Source organism: Anomalospiza imberbis, chromosome 15, assembly GCF_031753505.1.
Source record: "Anomalospiza imberbis isolate Cuckoo-Finch-1a 21T00152 chromosome 15, ASM3175350v1, whole genome shotgun sequence".
Classification (NCBI taxonomy): domain Eukaryota; kingdom Metazoa; phylum Chordata; class Aves; order Passeriformes; family Viduidae; genus Anomalospiza; species Anomalospiza imberbis.
Window position 1 is genome coordinate 2429642 of NC_089695.1, and position 19888 is coordinate 2449529.

The 19888-nt window shown below is 55.7% G+C and overlaps 1 protein-coding gene across 19 annotated transcripts in view; it reads right to left on the reverse strand.

Annotated features, from left to right (window-relative positions):
- LOC137482874 (protocadherin gamma-A4-like) overlaps positions 1 to 19888 on the reverse strand; it is a 160641-nt gene that overhangs the window by 12815 nt on the left and 127938 nt on the right. For 15 of the 19 annotated variants that reach the window (XM_068205485.1, XM_068205482.1, XM_068205476.1 and 12 more), the window contains exon 2: positions 7982 to 8040. In XM_068205485.1, coding sequence (XP_068061586.1) covers positions 7982 to 8040 — 59 coding nt within the window. The other 4 variants (XM_068205493.1, XM_068205491.1, XM_068205488.1 and 1 more) reach the window with 4 other exon arrangements.

Consider the following 19888-nt stretch of genomic DNA (forward strand, 5'->3'; position numbering starts at 1 on the left):
CTCCCCTCCCCAGCCAGCTCCGGAGCCTGGGGTATCCCCAAGGCCTTTCCTCCAGCCCCATTCCCGAGCTCGCCGCACGCTGTCCCCTGCCCCATCCCCCTGCCCTTCTCGCTCCTCTCTCCCAGCTTCCTCCCCATCCCCCCGCCGCCTCCCACACGCGGCTCCAGCCGGAGGCGGCAGCGGCAGCAAAATCTCAGCCTGAACATTCCCGGCTGGCAAAGGGACAAGTGAGAGGGAGCAGGGCCGTCCCTGCCGGAGCTGAGCCTCCGCTGTGCTCCAGGCGTGTGGGGACACAGCCCCGGGCCTGGGGACACTGCCCGAGCCTGGGGACACTGCCCCAGGCCTGGGGACACTGCCTGAGCCTGGGGACACTGCCTGTGCCTGGGGACACTGCCCGAGCATGGGGACACTGCCTGTGCCTGGGGACACTGCCCAAGCATGGGGACACTGCCCGAGCCTGGGGACACTGCCCGAGCCTGGGGACACTGCCCAAGCATGGGGACACTGCCCGAGCCTGGGGACACTGCCTGTGCCTGCGGACACTGCCCGTGGCTGGGGACACTGCCCCAAGTCTGGGGACACTGCCCAAGCATGGGGACACTGCCCGAGCCTGGGGACACTGCCCGAGCCTGGGGACACTGCCCCGAGCATGGGGACACTGCCCCGAGCATGGGGACACTGCCCGAGCCTGGGGACACTGCCCAAGCATGGGGACACTGCCCGAGCCTGGGGACACTGCCTGTGCCGGGGGACACTGCCCCGAGCATGGGGACACTGCCCCAAGCCTGGGGACACTCCGCGTCCCTGGGGACACTGCCCCAAGCCTGGGGACACTCCGCGTCCTTGGGGACACATCGCAGGGCGAGCATCCCTCTGTCCTACTTCCCACGCCACCATCCCGCAGCCCACCACCCTCCCCCAGGCCCCGCAAAAAGCCGGGATCCGCTCCAGAATTGCCACAATTTCCCATCGCTGGCAGAGCCGCTGCCGGCCCTTCCCCCACGTCCCCGCACATTCCCGGCCACTTCTGTAATGTCCTGCCAAGGCCTGGAGGGAGCCTGGATGAAGCCGAGCTTTAAGATCATGACTTTGCAAAGATGCGATTGAAAATGTTAGCAAGAAGTGTGAGGGGGGGAGCATTTCCAGCCTCCCAAAGCACTGGAGAGCCTTTACTTCCAGCCTGTGGAGCTGCTGGGATGCTGCTCTGCTGGATGAAGGCAGAACAAAAGCCCACAATTTTCCTAAAATGGGGCCAGGGTAGCGCCCTCTCTTCCCTCTAACCCTCTGAAGGAGACAGAGCTCAGACCAGTAATTATTTCCCCCAGGCCATCCTGCCACCACCCGTGTCCCAGACATGTCAGGAAGGATATTTTGGGAAATTCTTTGGAAAGGTTGTTGTGCCTATTTTTCAGATCCATCTCTGCAGCCGGCCATGGCACGTGCTCAGCTGCGCAGGAAGCAGATGGAGGGAGAAAAATTAAACTAATACACATAGCACCTGTTAAATTACCTAAAATAGCTTTTCTATAGATAAAACTGATGATGAAACGCCTGATATTCTGGGGGCTCTCCACAGTGAGAGAGCCCATCACCTGGATATTTCCTTTTCTCTACAAAAGACTTTACTTTTGTCCCCCTTGGCAGGATCTGGAGGGTTCAGACTTCAAGGGCCATGACAAATGCAGATAAAGGGACTATTGGCCCAGAATGGCCCATAAGGGAAGGAAATACTCAGTTTAAAAGAGCTACATGATGTAGAAAGAAGCCCAGATACTGAATCTGCTGAGATTTGGGCTGTTGGTAGCCAAAAGGGTGGCCCTGCAAGCAGGGCTGCTCACAGGTGGTAGAGAGGACAGCTCTGTGGTCTCCTGACTGTGGAAAGGGTGGTGGGGTGGGACACGACACATCTCTACAAAACCCTTCAGCTTCCAATAACAAGATCAGATCAGCTCGGCAGGAAGAGAGGGAGGGAGAGGAGTCATCCAGAGAAAAGTCCAGCTCCCAGCATCAAAACAGCTCCTGCTTGCCCCAGCGACCCAAATCCACTCCAAAACTGCACCCCAAGGCTGCAGCCCGTGCCCAGAGCAAAGCCAGGCTCTGTGCAGCCTCACAGTCCTTTAAAAGCAGTGTTTTGTCTGTAGGGTTGATAGGAAACCCCAGTAATTAAATCACAGAATTGTTAGGTTGGAAAAGTCCTCTGAGACCATCGAGTTCAACCATGAACCCAGCACTGACAATTCCAGCACCAACCCAAGCCCCAGGTGCCACATCTGCACAACTTTTAAATCCCCTCAGGGACAGAGACTCCACCACTGCCCTGGTATCTGTTCCTACACCTGACCACCCTTTCAGAGAAGAAATTTTCCCTAATATCCAATCTTAACCTCCCCTGGTGCAAATCGAGGCCTTTTCCTCCTCCTGTCCCTGTTCCCTGGGAGCAGAGCCCGACCCCTCCGGCTGTCCCCTCCTGTCAGGAGTTGTGCAGAGCCACAAGGTCCCCCCTGAGCCTCCTTTTCTCCAGGTTGAGCCTCTTTCCAGCTCCCTCAGCCTCTCCTGGGGCTCCAGCCCCTTCCCAGCTCAGTTCCCTGCCCTGGGCACGCTCCAGCACCTCCAAGCCATGAGGCTCTAAATTGTCTTCAATCTTTTCTTTTCCACAACCCACCAGGTCAAACCTGACAGATGAAACAGTCTGGCTCTTCCTGGGCTTCTGTGGTTCCCTCCAAGATGTTTGGTGAGCAAAAGCCACACAAAGTGGCTGGGGACTGGTGTGGGCTTCATCACTGGACACAAACAACCACCCCAAATACTCCCCAAAAAGACAACTTCTCTCCCAGGCTCCCCAGGACATTGCACAAGTTGGTGATTTGAGCTGTTCAGCCCCAAGAATTTGGCAGGGGGAAAACCCCTTCAGTGCGGAGCTCCTTCACTGGCACAACTCCTCCTGCACTCAGAGACTCACAGCCCACACTAAGCACAGCAGCTCTCACTCTTAGGAGAACACTGTCACTTAGATTATGGCTGTTCCTTCAAAGCCTTGCCCTCAAGTAGAATTCCAGAGGCTGCTGTGATTTTTCAGGCTGCAGGGCTCCGCTCACACCTTCCCCAGGCCTTGGGGATGCAGCTGAGAGCAGCTCCACACTCCACATGCTGCAGGAGTTGTGGAGGAATCACTACTCAACACTGAACAGGCAAACAAATACAACCTAGTCAGAAAAAGCTGGAAGTTTAGCCCAGAGACTGTTACAACTTTATCATTCACCTGCAAAACGTGTGGAACCACACCTGGCAAAGCAAATACTACTGCTGGCTTAACCCTGGGGTGTGTTTGGGATGGCAATGTGAGGATTGTAATTATTTCCTAAACTGGCCACAGTGGCACTTCCCTCTGCTGCTCCTCTTGCTGCTGTCAGTGCGAAGCTGCAGCCTGTCCAGCAGCCCTGCCTGGCATGTGCCCATCTCCACGTTTTCCATGAATGAGCAGAAGGCAAATCCACCAGTGTTTATCTGCACAGTCCCACTGGTGCCCTGTGCTTTGTAGCACCCGCTGTTGGATGCACTCCACCACGACACAAACTCCCAGCGTAAATTCCTCGGTGTTTACAACGCCCCCAGACACCCCTGGGGCTCCTGGGTCTGCCTTTATTTATTTTTAGGAAGGATGTGGGCAAAGCCTGCAGCTGTGGCCAGTTGTCCTTCTGCTGGGTGTCCGGCCCCGTGCTGTGCAAGCCCAGGAATGTCCGTGGTTCCGTCTCTGGCCCCAGCTGCTCTGGGATGTTCCCCCCAGACACACACGTGGGGTCAGTGTCCTGGTACACTGTCATGCACCCCAAAACCACACCACAAGCTATTCCTGCATGCTTTGAGCCACAAGAACACCCCTGAGAGCTTAAAGGATCACTTTTTATTCCTCTCCCCAGCCCCCAGCACACACAGGCAGCCTGTTGATAGTCCTGCAAGCCCAACTCTTGAAGTTCTTGCATGAAAACAAAACAGAGAATGAAAAAAAAAAATCCCTCATTTCTTTCCTGGTTCTCTCTTGCTGCAGCATCTCCACTGTGAGCCCCAAGCCCCTCATTTCTGGGTGGGGGATGATGGCTGGGGCCAGACAGGGCAGCTGTGATGCTGTTTGATAAACAAGTGAAGCGAAGTGAACATCACCATTGGCTGTGCTCAGCCAGGGAGGGGAAGCCTGGCTAGCAACAGCTTTGGGAAGCATTAACAAAGGGGGATTTAGGATTGGAGAAAACAAATGGAAGGGGGCTGTGAAATGGCAACTCTGCATCTTCTCTACACGCTCTGCTCCTCCCTCCTCTGGAGTTGCCATGGATTCTCACACTGCTTCCCACCTCCCTGTCAGTCCCCTGCCGCTGTCTCTGGGGTGTCTCCTGCTTGCCATCTCCTCCCAGCCTGCCCACACAGCCCAGCATTGTCCTCAGCCCTGCCACAAGATGCCTCCCAGACCTGTCTCACCCTCTCATGTCCACCTGTGAGCAACACAGAGCCCTCCCCATCCTCCAGGAAGGAAATCCTGACTCCAGCCCGGTGTTTTCCTGAACAATCATCACACCCCACAACAAAGAGCAGCCAGGGTCAGGCAGCACCATGAACATGCAGGGCACAACAATGAAAACAAACCAAAACAACAAGATGGGTCCTTTGTAGCAGCCCCAGTCCCTGCACTCTCCTCCCACAGGGAAACCCCACAGTGATGATCCCACAGGGATACCCTGCGATGCTGCTGGACATTCATTTACTGCACTTTGGCCAATTCATCACTGTAATCTCTGCTAGAGCCACTGATCTGATTTACCCAGGAATGGCATCTGCTGCTCGGAATCAGTCTGGATTCATTTCCATTTGCCCAGCGACAGCATGGGTGTGTTTTTTTAAAGAAAAACAAAACACAAACATCATTAAATTAATCATCCTATCCTCCTATTTCTCCCAAACAAGATTAATTCTGTTTTGCTCAGGTCTGCCTCGCTACCACGTTTTCAGAGCATATTGCCTGAGCTTCTCTCTCCTGAGCATGTACACCAGAGCTCTCCCGTGCTTCAGAACAAAGAGCAGATTCCCTTTGTTGTCCTGGAGCAGCAGCAAGGTAGGAGATCAAGAGCTGGTCCCTGCCTCATTGCGCTTCCCCTGTTCTGCCTGGTTCCAGGTGCCCAGAGACATGTGGGATTTGTTGTGATGGGCAGGGCTATGTGGAGAAGAGACAGGATTGTTTCCTCCTCAGCTCCCATGGAGACAGCAAGGCAGAAATCCCAACACGGGTTTGAGCTTGTTTCTGGCTTAGGGTCAGTGCCAGGCTCCCCCCACGACCCATCCAAACCCCTGGCCTAAGCTGCTGAGTCTTTATTGTTATTTAATTTGGGTCAAATAGAGTTGAGAGCACATCTCTTTTTTTGATTTTCAGCTGAAAGGCGGGCTGTGCTCCCCTAGCACCAAGCAGAGCCCTGCAGTTCAGAGAGCTCGTGGTGCTACAGAGCTTCACCTGTCAGCAGGAGACACATTTGTACAGGGTTTAACAGCAGAAAGAGAACAGCAAGCCGGGCTCAGGCAGCTGCACTTGCCCCCTCTTTAATGCCTGTACTACCAAGCAGTGCCTGGGGAATTCACACGCCAGGCATCAAAACTCTGGGAAGAGCACGGGAACAGCACAATGGGGAGTGGGCTGCTTTCCAGGATCTGCCTGTTTGATCACCAGGGAGATGTCAGGGCTGGGCACTGAACATATGAGAGCACTTTCTATTTCCATCCTTTAATAGTGTCACACAGGTTTGGATTAAAAACATCCCCCTTCATTTAATTTAAAACAGGATAAAAGAAACAGGAGGGAAAAAAGTCTGCAAGAGCAGTTTTGTTGCAAATGTGGACACAGGCAAGTGGGGAAAAACAGCAGGAATTAAAATCCACTGATTTTTTTTCCAGTTATTTCAACAGCAGCCTGTGCTTCAGCAAAATCTCTTTCCAAAGTCAGGGTTCAGCCCATGCTGTGGGACACCCCTGTCACACCATGGGGCTCAGAGCAACCTGGTCCAGAGGAAGGTGTCCCTACCCATGGCAGGGGGTGGAAAAAGACGAGCTTGAAGGTCCCTTCCAACCCAAAGCATTCTGTGATTGAAGAGCAGCTGTTCCAGAGGCTGCCCTGGGCACGCAGGTCACAGATCCTCAGCAGTGACATCGTGGCTCATGCACCAGAAGTAACATGTCACACTCGCTCAGCTCCCCACACACACTCTGAGGCTGCCTTTCCTCTTTCCCCCTCTCTTCCCACGCCACAGTTGCTGCTGTCTCTTAGGCACTGGGAAGGGGATGGAGCTTGTGAAGAGATCCAGGCAGGGGCTGGGAGCCGGGCTGAGTGTCACTGTCCCATGACCTGAGGAAAGTCCCTGTCACTGAGCTGAGGGGCTCTGGGCTGCATCAGCTCTGTGCCCTGAAGAGCCCCAGCATGATGCTAGAAGAGGGAGCAGCAGAGCCTGCTCTGACGGGGCTCATTTACTGCCTTCTCACAGCAAAACAATTACAGCAGCTGTGGTGTACTTCTTCATTAACAGGGCTTTGTTAATTGTCATTTGAACTAGAGCGGAAATGCTTAGAAAGATTTTCCTTGATTAAAATGTTGTCAGTGATGGGGAGCTTAACAGACCTCTGAGAAAACTATTCCAGCTATAGCTTTGTTTTAAAGTCCAAGGCCAGCTTCTACTATGAACACTTTATCTAATTACATCAAACCCTCACTCCATTTTAGCTTTATCAGCTGGAATAGCAAAGTTTAATCACTTCAACAAGTTGGCTATAGCAATCTCTTCATTTTCTGATAAGATTAATTATTGAGCCAGACCCAGGGAAAGAGTCAGGCACAAACAGCTGCTGCAGATGTTTAATTGCAAGCTCTGACACCAAAATCCAGCATCCACTACTCCCATGTCACCATTTTAAACTCCACAGGAGCTGCCCAAGTGGCCACCAGGAGTGACAAAGACAGAGATACAGGGCCTGAGCCAGCAAGATGAGGAAGCACATCACCCAGATTTACTCCTGATTTTTCAGAGAGTACAACCCTCTGGTATGCCCCAAAAGATATAATCTTTTCACATATAAATTATCCTGGAGCCAGTCTCCCCATACACAGTAACCTCTGGTTGGGGTATTCACAAAGAAAGGTGGAATTCAGTTAAAGCTCTCTCTTTCAAGGGAGTTCACCCTCTGAAGGGGATCCCTGTCCATGAACCAGGACAGAAGATGGGAGAGGCAAAGAACAACATTTTGTTGCCCGTGGTCTCTCGCTGTGGACCAAGACAAGCAAACCTTGGTGGGCCAGAGGCAAGAGAGCCCCAGTCAGGAGCAGGGTACTCACTTGGGAGGTCTCTGCTCTGCTGCTGGGGCTTCTCTTCTGACCTCACACACACCCCACAGAGAGGTGGTGGAATCTCCCTCACTGGGGATATTCCAGAACCGTCTGGACACAATCCTGTGCTGTGAGCTCTGGGATGACCCTGCTGAGCAGGGAGGTGGGACCAGGTGAAGCTCTGTGGTTCCCTTCATCTGACCCATCCTGAGGTGAGCACAGAGCTCAAGGTTCCATGGGAAACTCCAAGGGAGTGATTTCCAGTGGCCTCCATGAAGGAAGAGGAATTAAGATTTTTGACTCGGGAAGGAATTTACATGCTCAGAATCTGCTTTAGCAAAGAGGCCTTTCTCTGTGAAACCCATTGTCCAGTCCTCTATCTCCCAACTTCACCTGGAATTCCTTCCAGGTCCTGAGGTGCAGACACCAAACCCAGACACACCACTGCCAAGAGCAGGTGTCACACCCCCACCAAACACAGCTGACACAGGAGCAGCCCTATTTCTGACTCCATCAGTGACAGGGACACCCGCTCTCAGAGCTGCCACTCATGGACTTTGCAGCACTGAAAGTGGCACACCAAGAAAAGAAAACTTAATCCCACAGATAAATGAAGAAAGATCCACTTACCCACTTGTTCCAGGTCTCTGGGTCTGAGAGAAGCGCCAATCTGTGTTAGGCTGAGCTTGCTGCAAAGAAAAAGAAGAGTTTTAGTACCTCCATTCTTGCCTTTGAAAATGAAAGCGAACTGATCCTGGATTATTTCAGTCTGGAATATCAGCATGTTCTGTCCAAATGAAGCAAATCAATTAGAACAAAGAGAAAGCTCCCCCTCCCCCTTTCTTGAGTATTTCTGAAGCAGCATGAATACCAAAAAGCATGACAAAAACTGTTCAGAGAATAATCTTCCAAAGCAGCTCAGGAAACCAGGCTGTGAAAGAAATGAAGCATGAAATAAACTGATAAGGGCATGAATTCAGCAGGAGCAGTGGTACCACAGTAATGAGCTTGGAGGAGGAAGGGGGGTGTGAGGGGGTGGCAGACTTAATTGATACTCAGAAAGATGCTCTTAATACTCTAAGGTAAAATGGTAACAGACCTTCCTAATCACTCCTTCTTCTGTCCTTAAAAAGGCCTGCCTGAGATCTTGTTTTTATGCATGGTATTTGAATGACTTTTCCTAGCTGTTGTGGCCTTGGAGCACTACAATATTTTTCTGTCCGCAGAAAAATGAATAAACTTCCGACAGCAAGAGGAAAAAGCATTATTTGTTTAGGAGACACAATAACCTTCAGACACAGCAGCACACTTTGTAACCTCATTAATAAGCCCCCATATCACTCTCTGCTCGTGTTATTTTACAACCAGACAATGAATATTTTGTAAATAAGGAAGGACATGGAGCAAGCTTGTATATTCCTGTTTGAATCATGCCTTTGTGGAAAGCACTAAATAGCACAACTGTTTCTGTCAGGAAAACACACACACTTCCGAAAATCATGATCATCCTAATGAACTCCAGACTGATGACATACTACCTGGAAAGGACAATGCTTCCCTCAGCTATTTTAGGAACGAGCAGTTCATAGTCCCTACATAGTGGAACATCAGTTTTATAGGATTATTCTGCTTGTACATGCAATTACTAAGGAAAAGTGAAGACGAGTAGAGCTGACCTAGATTTTTATTTAGTAGATGTGCTCTCACTAATTTCTCTGCAGCTTTGATGATACTCATGAAAGAAGATATTAGAATAAATTACTCCCCTAAAATAGATGCCCCACTGGTCCCCATGCTGCATGCAAATGAAGCTGTTTAAAGACTTGCTCTCCAGATTTCAGATATGCATTTTTGCACACACTGACACACAATACGACACCAGATAAGCCCTTCCCAGTATTTTGAATAGCCCTTCCATATTTTGAATTCCTGTTGTAATTACCATTTTCAAATTTAGGGCAGGCATTTGTGACACAAAATTGCTTTACTTTTTATATCCCAAAATTATAAAAGCTCCAGCTAAACACAGTCACCTACGTCTATATTTAGGCATCTGAGTACAAACAGCTCAAGTTTTCAAAGCTTGCCGCTCCTCAGCCTCTGCAAGCCCAAGAGCACATAAGGTCACCAGGATCTTTGTAAATAATGTCACTCCTGACATTTCAGTATTTTAGTGCTGAATACTGAATTTAGCTCCTCACTCAACATGACCAAGCTGGAAAATGATCCCTTGCCAAGGCACAGTCAGTAATTAGTAACACTTGGGGTTTGAGAAATGAGAAATTTCTACAACACACCTCTAAAACTGAGCAAAAGAAACACAGGCAGACTTTCCTTTCAGATAGCCTCCTCCGCACCACAGCTCATGTGCCAGGCAGGAAAAATGGGTTAAACAGAACCAAGAAGTTAAACCCCCAGAAAACCTGTTCCTGACCACGCTAAGAATCACTTTAAATAGAAACAAGTACGAGCGGGGCCAAGGGGAAGCTCTCCACTGCTACAAACACAGAATCTTTGACTCTAGAACGCGGCTCAGCCCCCTTCCCCACCTCCACCAAGCTGAGCCAAAACTTTCCCCTGCCACCTCCCAGGAGATGACAGTGACACATGTTCCCTGAGGCCACTGTCTTAGAAGGAAGGACAGACAGAGAACAGCCAAGTGGCCTGGATATGACAAACTGTTGCACTCAGAAGAGAGGACAGTAAGAAACAGCCATCTCTTACCCCATCGCAGGGACTCGCTAAGGTGCTGGTCACCTGCTCATAGGCAGCCACGGTCTCCGCAGTGCTAGAATGGCTGAAGGGCTTTACAAAGAGGAAGTCGCTCTGCTCGGACATGGGCGAGAAACAAGAGGTGTAATTCTGTGCCTGGGAGGTCAAGCCCGCTCCTCCCACGTCCAGGTACTTGATGAAGCCATCTGGCTTCATCTGCCCTCGGAAATGGGAGGCAGGCTTGCGGCCAGTCCCCCGGCAGCAACCCGCGAAAGTCCAGCTGGCACTGCCAGCTTTGAGACACCGGGCAGCCACCAGCCCAAACATCACACAGGACACGAGGGAGATGGACACCAAGGAGATGATGAGGTATAGAGTTAGGTTGGTATCCTCAGAAGAAGGCTGGGGGAGGTCCAAGGACTTGGAGAAGTCCTGCATGCCGTTTTCCTCTGGAGAAATGACTATTACCACAGAGGCCGAGAGGGACGGCGTGCCATTGTCCCTCACTTCGACCACCAGCCTGTGGGAATCTTCTGACTCCCTGAGAGCCTGTGCAACCCTTATCTCTCCAGAGCGGCGTTCCACTTGGAAAGGCAAAGCCTCAGCAGACTCCTGCAGCTGGTAGGACAGCCAGGCATTATGGCCACTGTCAGCATCAACTGCTACAATTTTAGTTACCAGATAGCCAGGCTCTGCCAAGGCCGGGATGGCTTGGTGGAAGGCAGAGCCCTTGGGGACAGACGGGTAGACAATGTTGGGAGCATTGTCATTCTCGTCCAGGACAAACACATGGACCACAGCAGTGCTACTCAGAGCAGGAGACCCAGCATCCTTCACCTCCACAGGCACCTGGAATACCTTGTCCTGCTCATAATCCAGAGCTCGCACAGTGTAGATGGTGCCATTGTCCTGATCTATTCGGAAGTAGGTTGAGATAGGTGCATCCTGCATCCCACTGTCCAGGATGGAGTAAGACAGCTTGGCATTGCTACCCTCATCAGGATCTGAAGCCGACACTGAAAAGACAGAAGTTCCAGGGAGGGAGTTTTCCTGAACGTGAGCTGTATCAAAAGGGCTGGAGAAATTCGGTGCGTTATCATTCACGTCAGCAATGCGGAGATAAAAGGTTTTTTGTGTGGCCCTCTGGGGGGACCCTGAATCCACAGCCCTCACTGTGATGTTGTATCCACTGGCCTTCTCCCGATCAAGGGGACCACTGGTGACCAGCGAGAAATGCTCTTTAAAAGATGACACTAGTTTAAATGGGAGCTCTTTTGCTATCTGCAGACGGACCTGCCCGTTGTCACCAGAATCGCTGTCCTTCACACCAATGAGGGCGATCACAGTGCCTGGGGCTGCATCCTCCTGCACTGGGCTGGAGACAGAGGTCAGCACAATCTCAGGGCTGTTATCGTTGATATCAATTAATTCCACTCGCAGGTGACAGTGGCCTTCCATGGCTGGGGATCCCTTGTCCCTGGCTCGAACTGCAATCTCATAAGCACTGGATTCCTCATAATCCAGCGGGGCTTTGGTTCTGATCTCCCCTGTACGGGCATCTAAGGAGAACAGTTTGGTGAATTTACCGAGTGCATTATTGCTGGTTTTGAAAGAATATTCCACGTCCCCGTTGGGACCTTCATCCAGGTCGGTGACATTCAGCTTGGTGACCAGAGTGCCCACTGGCACATTCTCCTCCAGAAGTACCTTGGATATGGGTGGGTCACAGACAGGAGGGTTGTCATTTGCATCCAAAACATGGATGGTAACCCTGGCAGTGCCAGATTTCACAGGATTCCCTCCATCCAGGGCTGTCAGTGTTAGATGGTGAACAGGCACTTTCTCTCTATCCAGTGCTTTTTCAAGTACAATCTCGGGCATTTTAACACCATCTCCTCTCACGTTGATGCTCAGGGCAAAATGCTTGCTGGGGCTGAGCTCGTAGGTGGAGATGGAGTTGGAGCCCATATCCGGGTCTTCTGCTACCTCCAAGGGCAGCCGAGTCCCAGGGTTGGCTACCTCAGTGATTTCCAACACCACCTCTGGCTTGGGGAACTGGGGCGCGTTGTCGTTCACGTCGAGGACATCCACCTCAACACGGTGGAGCTGGAGGGGATTCTCCATGACGAGTTGGAGGTGCAGAGAGCATGTGGGGCTCTGCCCACACAGTGCCTCCCGGTCCAGCCTGCTGTCGAGGAGTAGCACACCTGCCGCCAGGTCCACCTGGAAGTGCCGCTGCCCACCCTCGCTCACCAGGCGCAGGTTGCGGGCGGCCAGGCTCCGCACCTCCACCCCTAAGTCCTTGGCCAGGTCGCCCACAGAGAAGCCCGGCTCGCGATCCTCGGGTACGGAGTAGTGGAGCTGGGCGCAGCTGGGAGCCGGCAGGCAGGAGAGGGCTGCGAGCAGCAGCGGGAGCTGCCATGGCAAACTCTGTCCCGCGAGCATCCCGTGCCGGGTGTGCGAATGGAGCGGCGCGGAGAGGAGCGGCGGCGGCTCCGCGCAGCCTCCCCCTCCTCCCCGCCCCCGCAGCCGGCCCCGGCAGCCGGAACCCCTGAGCCCCGGGGGGGTCCGAGCGGGTTGTGCAGGGAGGAAGCCGCTGCCGGAGCCGCCGGAGCCGGACAGGGAGGGATGGAGGAGGCGGGGGAGGGGGTGAGCGCAGCCCCGCCGGCTGAACCGCTTCTCGATACGCAAAGACACACAAAGTCGGCGAGCGGAGGGGACGGACCGAGTGACAGTTTTACGTCTCTCCACAGCCCCCTCCTCCTCCGCCTCCTCCTTTTTCTCTCCCTCCTCCTCCCCTTCTCCATCTCACCGCCTTCCCCAAAATACGCACGGCGTAGCCCTCCCCTTCCCCCGCTGCCGCCACTCCGCCCCCGCAGCGCCGGGAGGGCGCCGGGGACTCCCGGCAGCGGGAAACCCGCTCCGCCCCGCCCCGCCCGGCTGCTGGCACCGGGCACCGGCGGACACCCCCTCCCCAAAGCCGGTCGGTTCGGTGCCGAGCCCCGCGAACACCGGGGTTGTGTTCAGGCTGGAGACCACACCCCCGAGCTCACCTCGCTGCCCAGGGTGGGATCCGCGGAGGGTTTCACAAACATGAACTCGCTGATATCCGAGACAGGCGAAAAGCAGGAGCGGTAACGAGGGGCGGGGGGTGCCGTTGCTGTCACCTGCACGCCCATCACAGTGTCCCCTTTCTTAGGCTCATAGTGCAAGTGCCCAAAGATGTGGCTGGGAGGAGGCTGAAGCGTGTTCACGCTCTCCACGCAGCAGCCCTGGTTGGCAGGTGCAGAGCCCCGCCGGAGGCACCGAATGCCCAGCGCTGCCAGTGCCACCAGCGAGACGGTGGAGATGAGCACCAGGGACACAATCAGACAAAGCGTAATAGTGGGCAAGCCCCCACCATCAGCAGCCTGAGCCTCGGAGCCCTGCAGGGCCTCTGGACCCTTCTCCTCCACCAGCACCACCAGTGTTACAGCTGTGGAGAGCGGGGGCTCCCCGGCATCCCGGACCACCACCAGCAGTTCGTGCTCAGAGGCGTCCGTCTCCTGCAGAGCCCGCATGATCCGGACCTCCCCGGAACGCAGGGCCACGCTGAAAAGCCCCAGGTCTGTGGCTTCCACGAGGTGGTAGGATAGCCAGGCATTGCGCCCTGAGTCCGCATCTATTGCCACCACCTTGGTGATGAGGGCAGGAGGGACGATGGAAGGGGAAATTCGGAACTGAGTAGCAGAGTCCTCCCCAGCCCTGGGGAAATGCACCCGTGGGGCGTTGTCGTTCTGGTCCACTACAAAAACATGAACCAGTGTTCTGTTCCTCAGGGCCGGGGAGCCACCATCAGAGACCTCCACGTGGAACTGGAGATAGGTGGTTTGCTCATAGTCAAAAGGGAATTTGGCAGTCACCTGCCCATTCGTGGGATGTATCGAGAGGTAGCGAGTAGGATCCAGGCCTGGATCTGTCCCACCAGCTCGCAGGATGGAGTAGGACAGGCGGGAATTCTGCTCCGAGTCAGGGTCGGCAGCAGAGACTGTAACCAGCACACTGCCCACTGGATTGTTTTCTGCCACCAGCACTTCATAGGATGCTTGCTCAAACTGGGGAGCGTTGTCATTGACATCTATCAGGGTGATTGGCAAGATGGTGTGGCGGGAGAGGGGGGGATTGCCCAGGTCCGAGGCAGAGACGGTGACATTGTAGTAGGCAACATGCTCCCGGTCCAAACGGGTGCTGGTGAGCAGCGAGTACTGGTGCTCGTAGTCCTTACGCAGCTGGAAGGGAAGATCTGGAGACACGTGACACAGGACCTTGCCCTGCTCGCCAGAGTCCCTGTCTCTGACGTGTATCACGGCCACCACTGTGCCCGGCAGTGCATCCTCACTCAGGGTGCTCGAGAAGGAGGTAAGAATGACCTCAGGGGCGTTGTCATTGACATCAGTGATTTCCACTACCACGCTGCAGTGCTCCTCCATCGTGGGCGACCCCATGTCCTTGGCCTCCACTTCGATCTCATACACTGTCGCCTCCTCAAAGTCCAGGTTGCCCTGGACACGAATCTCCCCAGTTTGCTCATCAATGGCAAAGATCTGGCGTAAGGCAGCTGAGTTGTGGCTACTGAGGGAGTAGCGGATGTCTCCATTGGGTCCTTCATCCACATCCGTGGCATTTAACTTCACCACGAGGGTGCCCAGTGGCGAGTTCTCCACCAAGCGTGCTCCGTATGATGGTCTGTCAAAGACCGGGTGGTTGTCATTGGCATCCAGGACCTGAATGGTGATACGTATCTTGCTGGACTGTGGGGGAGAGCCCCCATCTTCAGCAGTCAGGACCAGGTAGTGGAAAGCTCTGAATTCTCGGTCCAGGGCCCGCTCCAGCACCAGCTCAGGGAACTTCCCACCATCAGTGCGAGCCTTCACGTTGAGGTTGAAGTTGTCATTGGCACTCAGGTGATAGGTCTGCAAGGTGTTGGTGCCCACGTCGGGGTCCTGGGCTGGCTGGATGGGGAAGCGGGCACCCAGAGACGCCAGCTCGTAGATGCGCAAGGAAACCTCATCGCTGGGGAACTCCGGGGGGTTGTCATTGATGTCCAGGATCTCCACCTCAATACGGTAAAACTCCACCGGGTTCTCGATGGCAAGTTTCAAGTGGAGGAAGCAGCGTGGGTTCTGCCCGCAGAGCTGCTCCCGGTCTATCCTCTCGCTGACCATAATAACACCGCTGTTCACATTGACAGAGAAGTACTGGGAATCCGAATCCGACAGTACCTGCAGATTAGCTGCCGCCAGTTTAGCCACATCGGTGCCCAGGTCCTTGGCGATATTGCCCACAAAGGCACCCCGCGTGAGCTCCTCCGGGATGCTGTATCGGATCTGAGCAGATGAGCTGTGCAAGAACAAACAGAAGGAGAAGACACGCGGCAGCCCCAGGGACCGGCGCGCCTGCCCTGCCCTCGGCATCCTTGCCGGGTGGCCGGCCGGGGAGCGATGCCCTCGGCGCCGGGGGCCGCGCTCAGCGCTCGCCGCTCCCATTCATTGTTTGGGGCGGACGCGGCTCGACGGGGCGGGGGGAGCGCGGCCGCGCAGCCGCCCCGCCATTGGCTGCGGGCGCGGCGGCGCCGCTCCAATCGCCGCGCTCCTTCCCCAGGACAGCAACACCGGCGCCAATCGCGGCCCGCGCGCCGCCGCCGCGCGCCGCGCACCGGCGCGGCCGCTCCGCGCCCCCCGCGGGGCCCGCGCCGTCGGAGCGCCCGGCACCGCCGGACCCCGCCCCGGCATTGCCGCTCACCTGGCCGCGGTCCCGCAGCGTGCCGGCGGCGGGCAGGAAAGCCCCGCTTTCCCTTGGCAGGGTGGCGGGGGTTGGGCAGGGCCGCAGGAAGGTGAAGTCGCTCCGCTCGGAGCCGGGGGAGAAGCAGGTGCTGTAGCACTGGGACGGGGAGTCGGTGGGTCGCAGCGTGACCTCCATGTACTTAAGCGTGCCGTCGGAGCTGAGCTGGAGCTTGGGGCTGGAGTGCTTGCAGAAGTCCCGGGACGGTGACTCGCTGAGCCAGCAGCAGCAGTAGGGTGAAACGGCGGCACGGCCCCTGCGCCGGAGGCACCGGGCGGCCAGGAGGGTGACAGTGGCCAGTGCCACCGTGCTAATGGCTGCCAGAGCGATGATCAGGTAGAAGGTCAGGTCTGGCTTCTCCTTGGCACCAGCCAGGAAATCCTGAGGCTTGAAGTTCTCCTCCAGGGCTGCCTCCTCTAGGGCCACAGTGATGGTTGCAGTGGTGGAGAGCGGAGGGTCACCGTTGTCCGTCACCAGGACAACGAGCTGCTGCACTGCCATGTCGCTGTCCTGGAAGGCACGCGCCGTCCGCACCTCCCCGGTGTACAGCGACACATGGAACAAGGAGGGGTCGGTGGACTGCGGCAACAGTCGGTACGAGAGCCAGGCATTGTGCCCAGCATCTGCATCCACTGCTGTCACCTTGGCCACCAGGTAGCCCGGTGGGGCAGACAGCGGGACCCTCTGGGGTGCTGGCACATCGCTGTCACTGGCAGGGTGCAGGATGGTGGGGGCATGGTCATTCTGGTCCAGCACAAAGATGTAGATGGTAACATTGGCATAGAGGGGGGGGGACCCCGAGTCCCTCACGACCACTGACACTGGCAGAACCTGCAGCAGCTCGAAGTCAAAGGTGCTCTGAGCGTAGAGATTCCCATTGTCAGGGTTGATGTGGACAAGGGAAGAGATGGGGGCATCCTGCACTTGGCCACTCTCTATGGAGTAAACAAGCCGGGAATTATCCCCATCGTCAGGATCTGAGGCAGAGACGGTGCACAGCAGGGAGCCAGGCGGGTTGTTCTCCTGGAGAAAGGCTTCGTAGGAGGGCTGCGAGAAGCGTGGGGGGTTGTCATTCACATCAGATATATTGAGGAGCAGCGTGAGTGTGGTGGTGAGGGCTGGAGAACCACCATCCTGGGCAATCAGCTCCACTGCGTACTGTGAGGTAGACTCTCGGTCCAGGTTCTTCTGGGTGACCAGGGAGAAGTGGTTCTGAAGGGACCTGATGGCAAAAGGCACATCGGGGGAGATCTCCAAACTCACATCCCCGTTGGCCCCCGAGTCTCGGTCCCGTACATTGAAGAGCCCCACGACAGTCTCCGGTGGGGTGTCTTCTGGCACCGGATTCAACAGGGAGGTGAGCAGCACCTCAGGGGGGTTGTCATTGGCATCCTCCACTTGTACCTGCAGCACACAATTGCCCTCCATCTCCGGGACCCCTCCATCATGGGCTCGCACATAGATCTCATAGAAACGTGATTCCTCAAAGTCCAGGGCCCCGCTCACCCGGACCTCGCCGGAGCGGGGATCGAGGGCAAAGAGCCTCCGCACTGAGTCGGAGGTGTGAACCCCGAAGGAGTACTGTGTCTCCCCATTGGGACCCTCATCGGGGTCAGACGCATTGACCCGGAGGAGCACAGCCCCCACAGGTGTGTTCTCTGGGACTTTCACCCTGTATGTGGTGTGGTCAAAGGTGGGTGCGTTGTCATTGACATCCAGGACCTGGACCGTTATCTGCGCCGTGCCCGAGCGCGCTGGGCTTCCCCCGTCCACGGCCGTCAGCACCAGCTGCACCTCTGGCTGCTCTTCCCGGTCCAGGGCACGCTCCAGTACTAGCTCCGGGAAGAGTTTGCCATCCGGCTGCTGCTTTACATCCAGGGAGAAGTGGGAGTTGGGGCTCAGCCGGTAGGAGCTCACAGCATTGGTACCCACGTCGGGGTCCTGCGCGCTCTCCAGGGGGAAGCGCGCAGCCACCGTGGCAGACTCGGCGATGCGCAGGGTGCGGTGAGCGGTGGGGAAGCTGGGGGAGTTGTCATTCAGATCCAGGATCTCCACTTCCAGGCGGAAGAGCTGCAGGGGGTTCTCTGTCACCACCTGCACCGACAGCACGCAGCTGGCAGCTGCTCCGCACAGACGCTCGCGGTCCAGCCGCTGGCTCACCACCAGCGCGCCGCTGTCCAGGCGCACGGCGAAGTAGCGCAAGCTCTCCTCTGAGCCCAGGCGCAGCCTGCGACCCGGCAGCTCCTCCACCTTCAAGCCCAGGTCCCGGGCCACGTTCCCCACCACGGTTCCCAACTCTGACTCCTCAACCACCGAGTAGTGGATCTGCCCGGAGACCCAGCCCCAGCCGCAGAGCAAAAACAAACTCAGTACTTGCCATTTCCAGGCGGGTCGCTGGAGGCTGGCACTCTCCATGTCCGTGCGCATCCGGCCCGGGACACAGCAGGCACTGAGGAACTGCAGATAAATCCCTGGGTCTCTCTTGCACGGCTTAGAAAACAGCTCCGGGTCTCCGGCAGGCTGCGGCTCCAACTGTCAGCCTCCAAGCAGAGGGGGTGGGCTGGGGGAGGGGAACTGAATCACAGCCCCAGCGCGGAGGTGGGAGGGGGGGGTGGGGGAGAAGCAGACTTCCCCCCCTCGCTTCAGATCAGCGCCCAATTGGCCGAGAGCTCCATCCCCTCTCGGCCAGCAGTGGCTCCGGAGGTGCGGGAAGCAGGGGCCTGAGCCGGCAACAGCGGGGCTGCCACCCCCGGCCTCCCCTCTGCCAGCCTGACTCACTTGCTCCGACAGCTCGCTTTGCGTTCACAGGGAAACTGCACGTCCTGGCAGCCTGGAAGCAAGGTACAAGCCCTCCCTGTGTGCTCCCCCTCCACAATGGTGGCTTCACATCATGCCCACAGACAAAGGGCAGCTGTCATGAACGCAGGCCAAAAGACTTTTCATGCCCGATGAAAAGGTGCTTGTTAGAGCCCCGAGGTGCCAGGGGCTCTTCTCTCACCCCTCTTCTCCCCCTCAGCTACTGCTTTGGCTGCTGCCTGCACCCCATGATTGCCTCTCTGAGTGAGGCATCACTGCCACCAGTAACACCACCGGCCAGCAGACCTTGCACTTGGAGGGGGACACCCACCTCTGCCAGCCCACCGTGGGACTGGCTGGCTGAAGGTGCAAAAGCAAAGGCAGGTGAGCCATTTAAAGCCAAAATACAATTGGTCCCAATGCACACCTGACTGCAAGCCACTTCCTCACCCTGGGGCACGGAAGGGGCCAGTCTTCACAGTACCCAAATCACTGCAAACACACAGAGCCAGACAATAAGGCCACTAGATCACCACAGGATCACAACACCAGGTCAGGATCTCAGACTGGGAAGGAAGCCCAAGCCTCTCACCTGGCAGACACACACACTGATACTCTGTGGCAGGTACAGCTTTGCAGTCAGTCTCCTGAGGGCAGAAGCAGGGGTCTTAGCCTCCCCAGGGAGCACAGTAATTTCCTGCTGTCCCTGTCACAAATTATATTGGCAAGCTGCAGACTTTTAGTTCCATTCACATCCCTGCAGAAACCTTGTGCAGTCAGAGTCACAGAACGGCCTGGGTCAGAAAGGACCTTACAGATCATCTCATTCTGACCTCTTGTCATGGGCAGGGACACCTTCCACTAGACCAGGTTGCTCAGAGCTCAATCCAGCCCAGCCCTGAACACTTCAAGGGATGCGGCAGCCACAGCTTCTCTGGCCAGCCTGTACCAGCACCTCACCACTCTCACAAGGAAGAATTTTTATACCTGTTATCTAATCTAAAGCTTCTGTCAGTTTAAAATCATTCCCTCTTGTCCTGTCACTACGTGCTTTTGTAAGAAGTCCCTCTCCGTCTTATGTCCTTGGTGCACTGAAGGCCACCCTGACCCTCCCTTGTGTGCACACAGACCCTGGGGGCTGGGGTCTGCAGCGGCGTGGCAGACAGGGGACCCAGCACCTGCCTGGGATCCTGCCTGTCCCCACCGCCT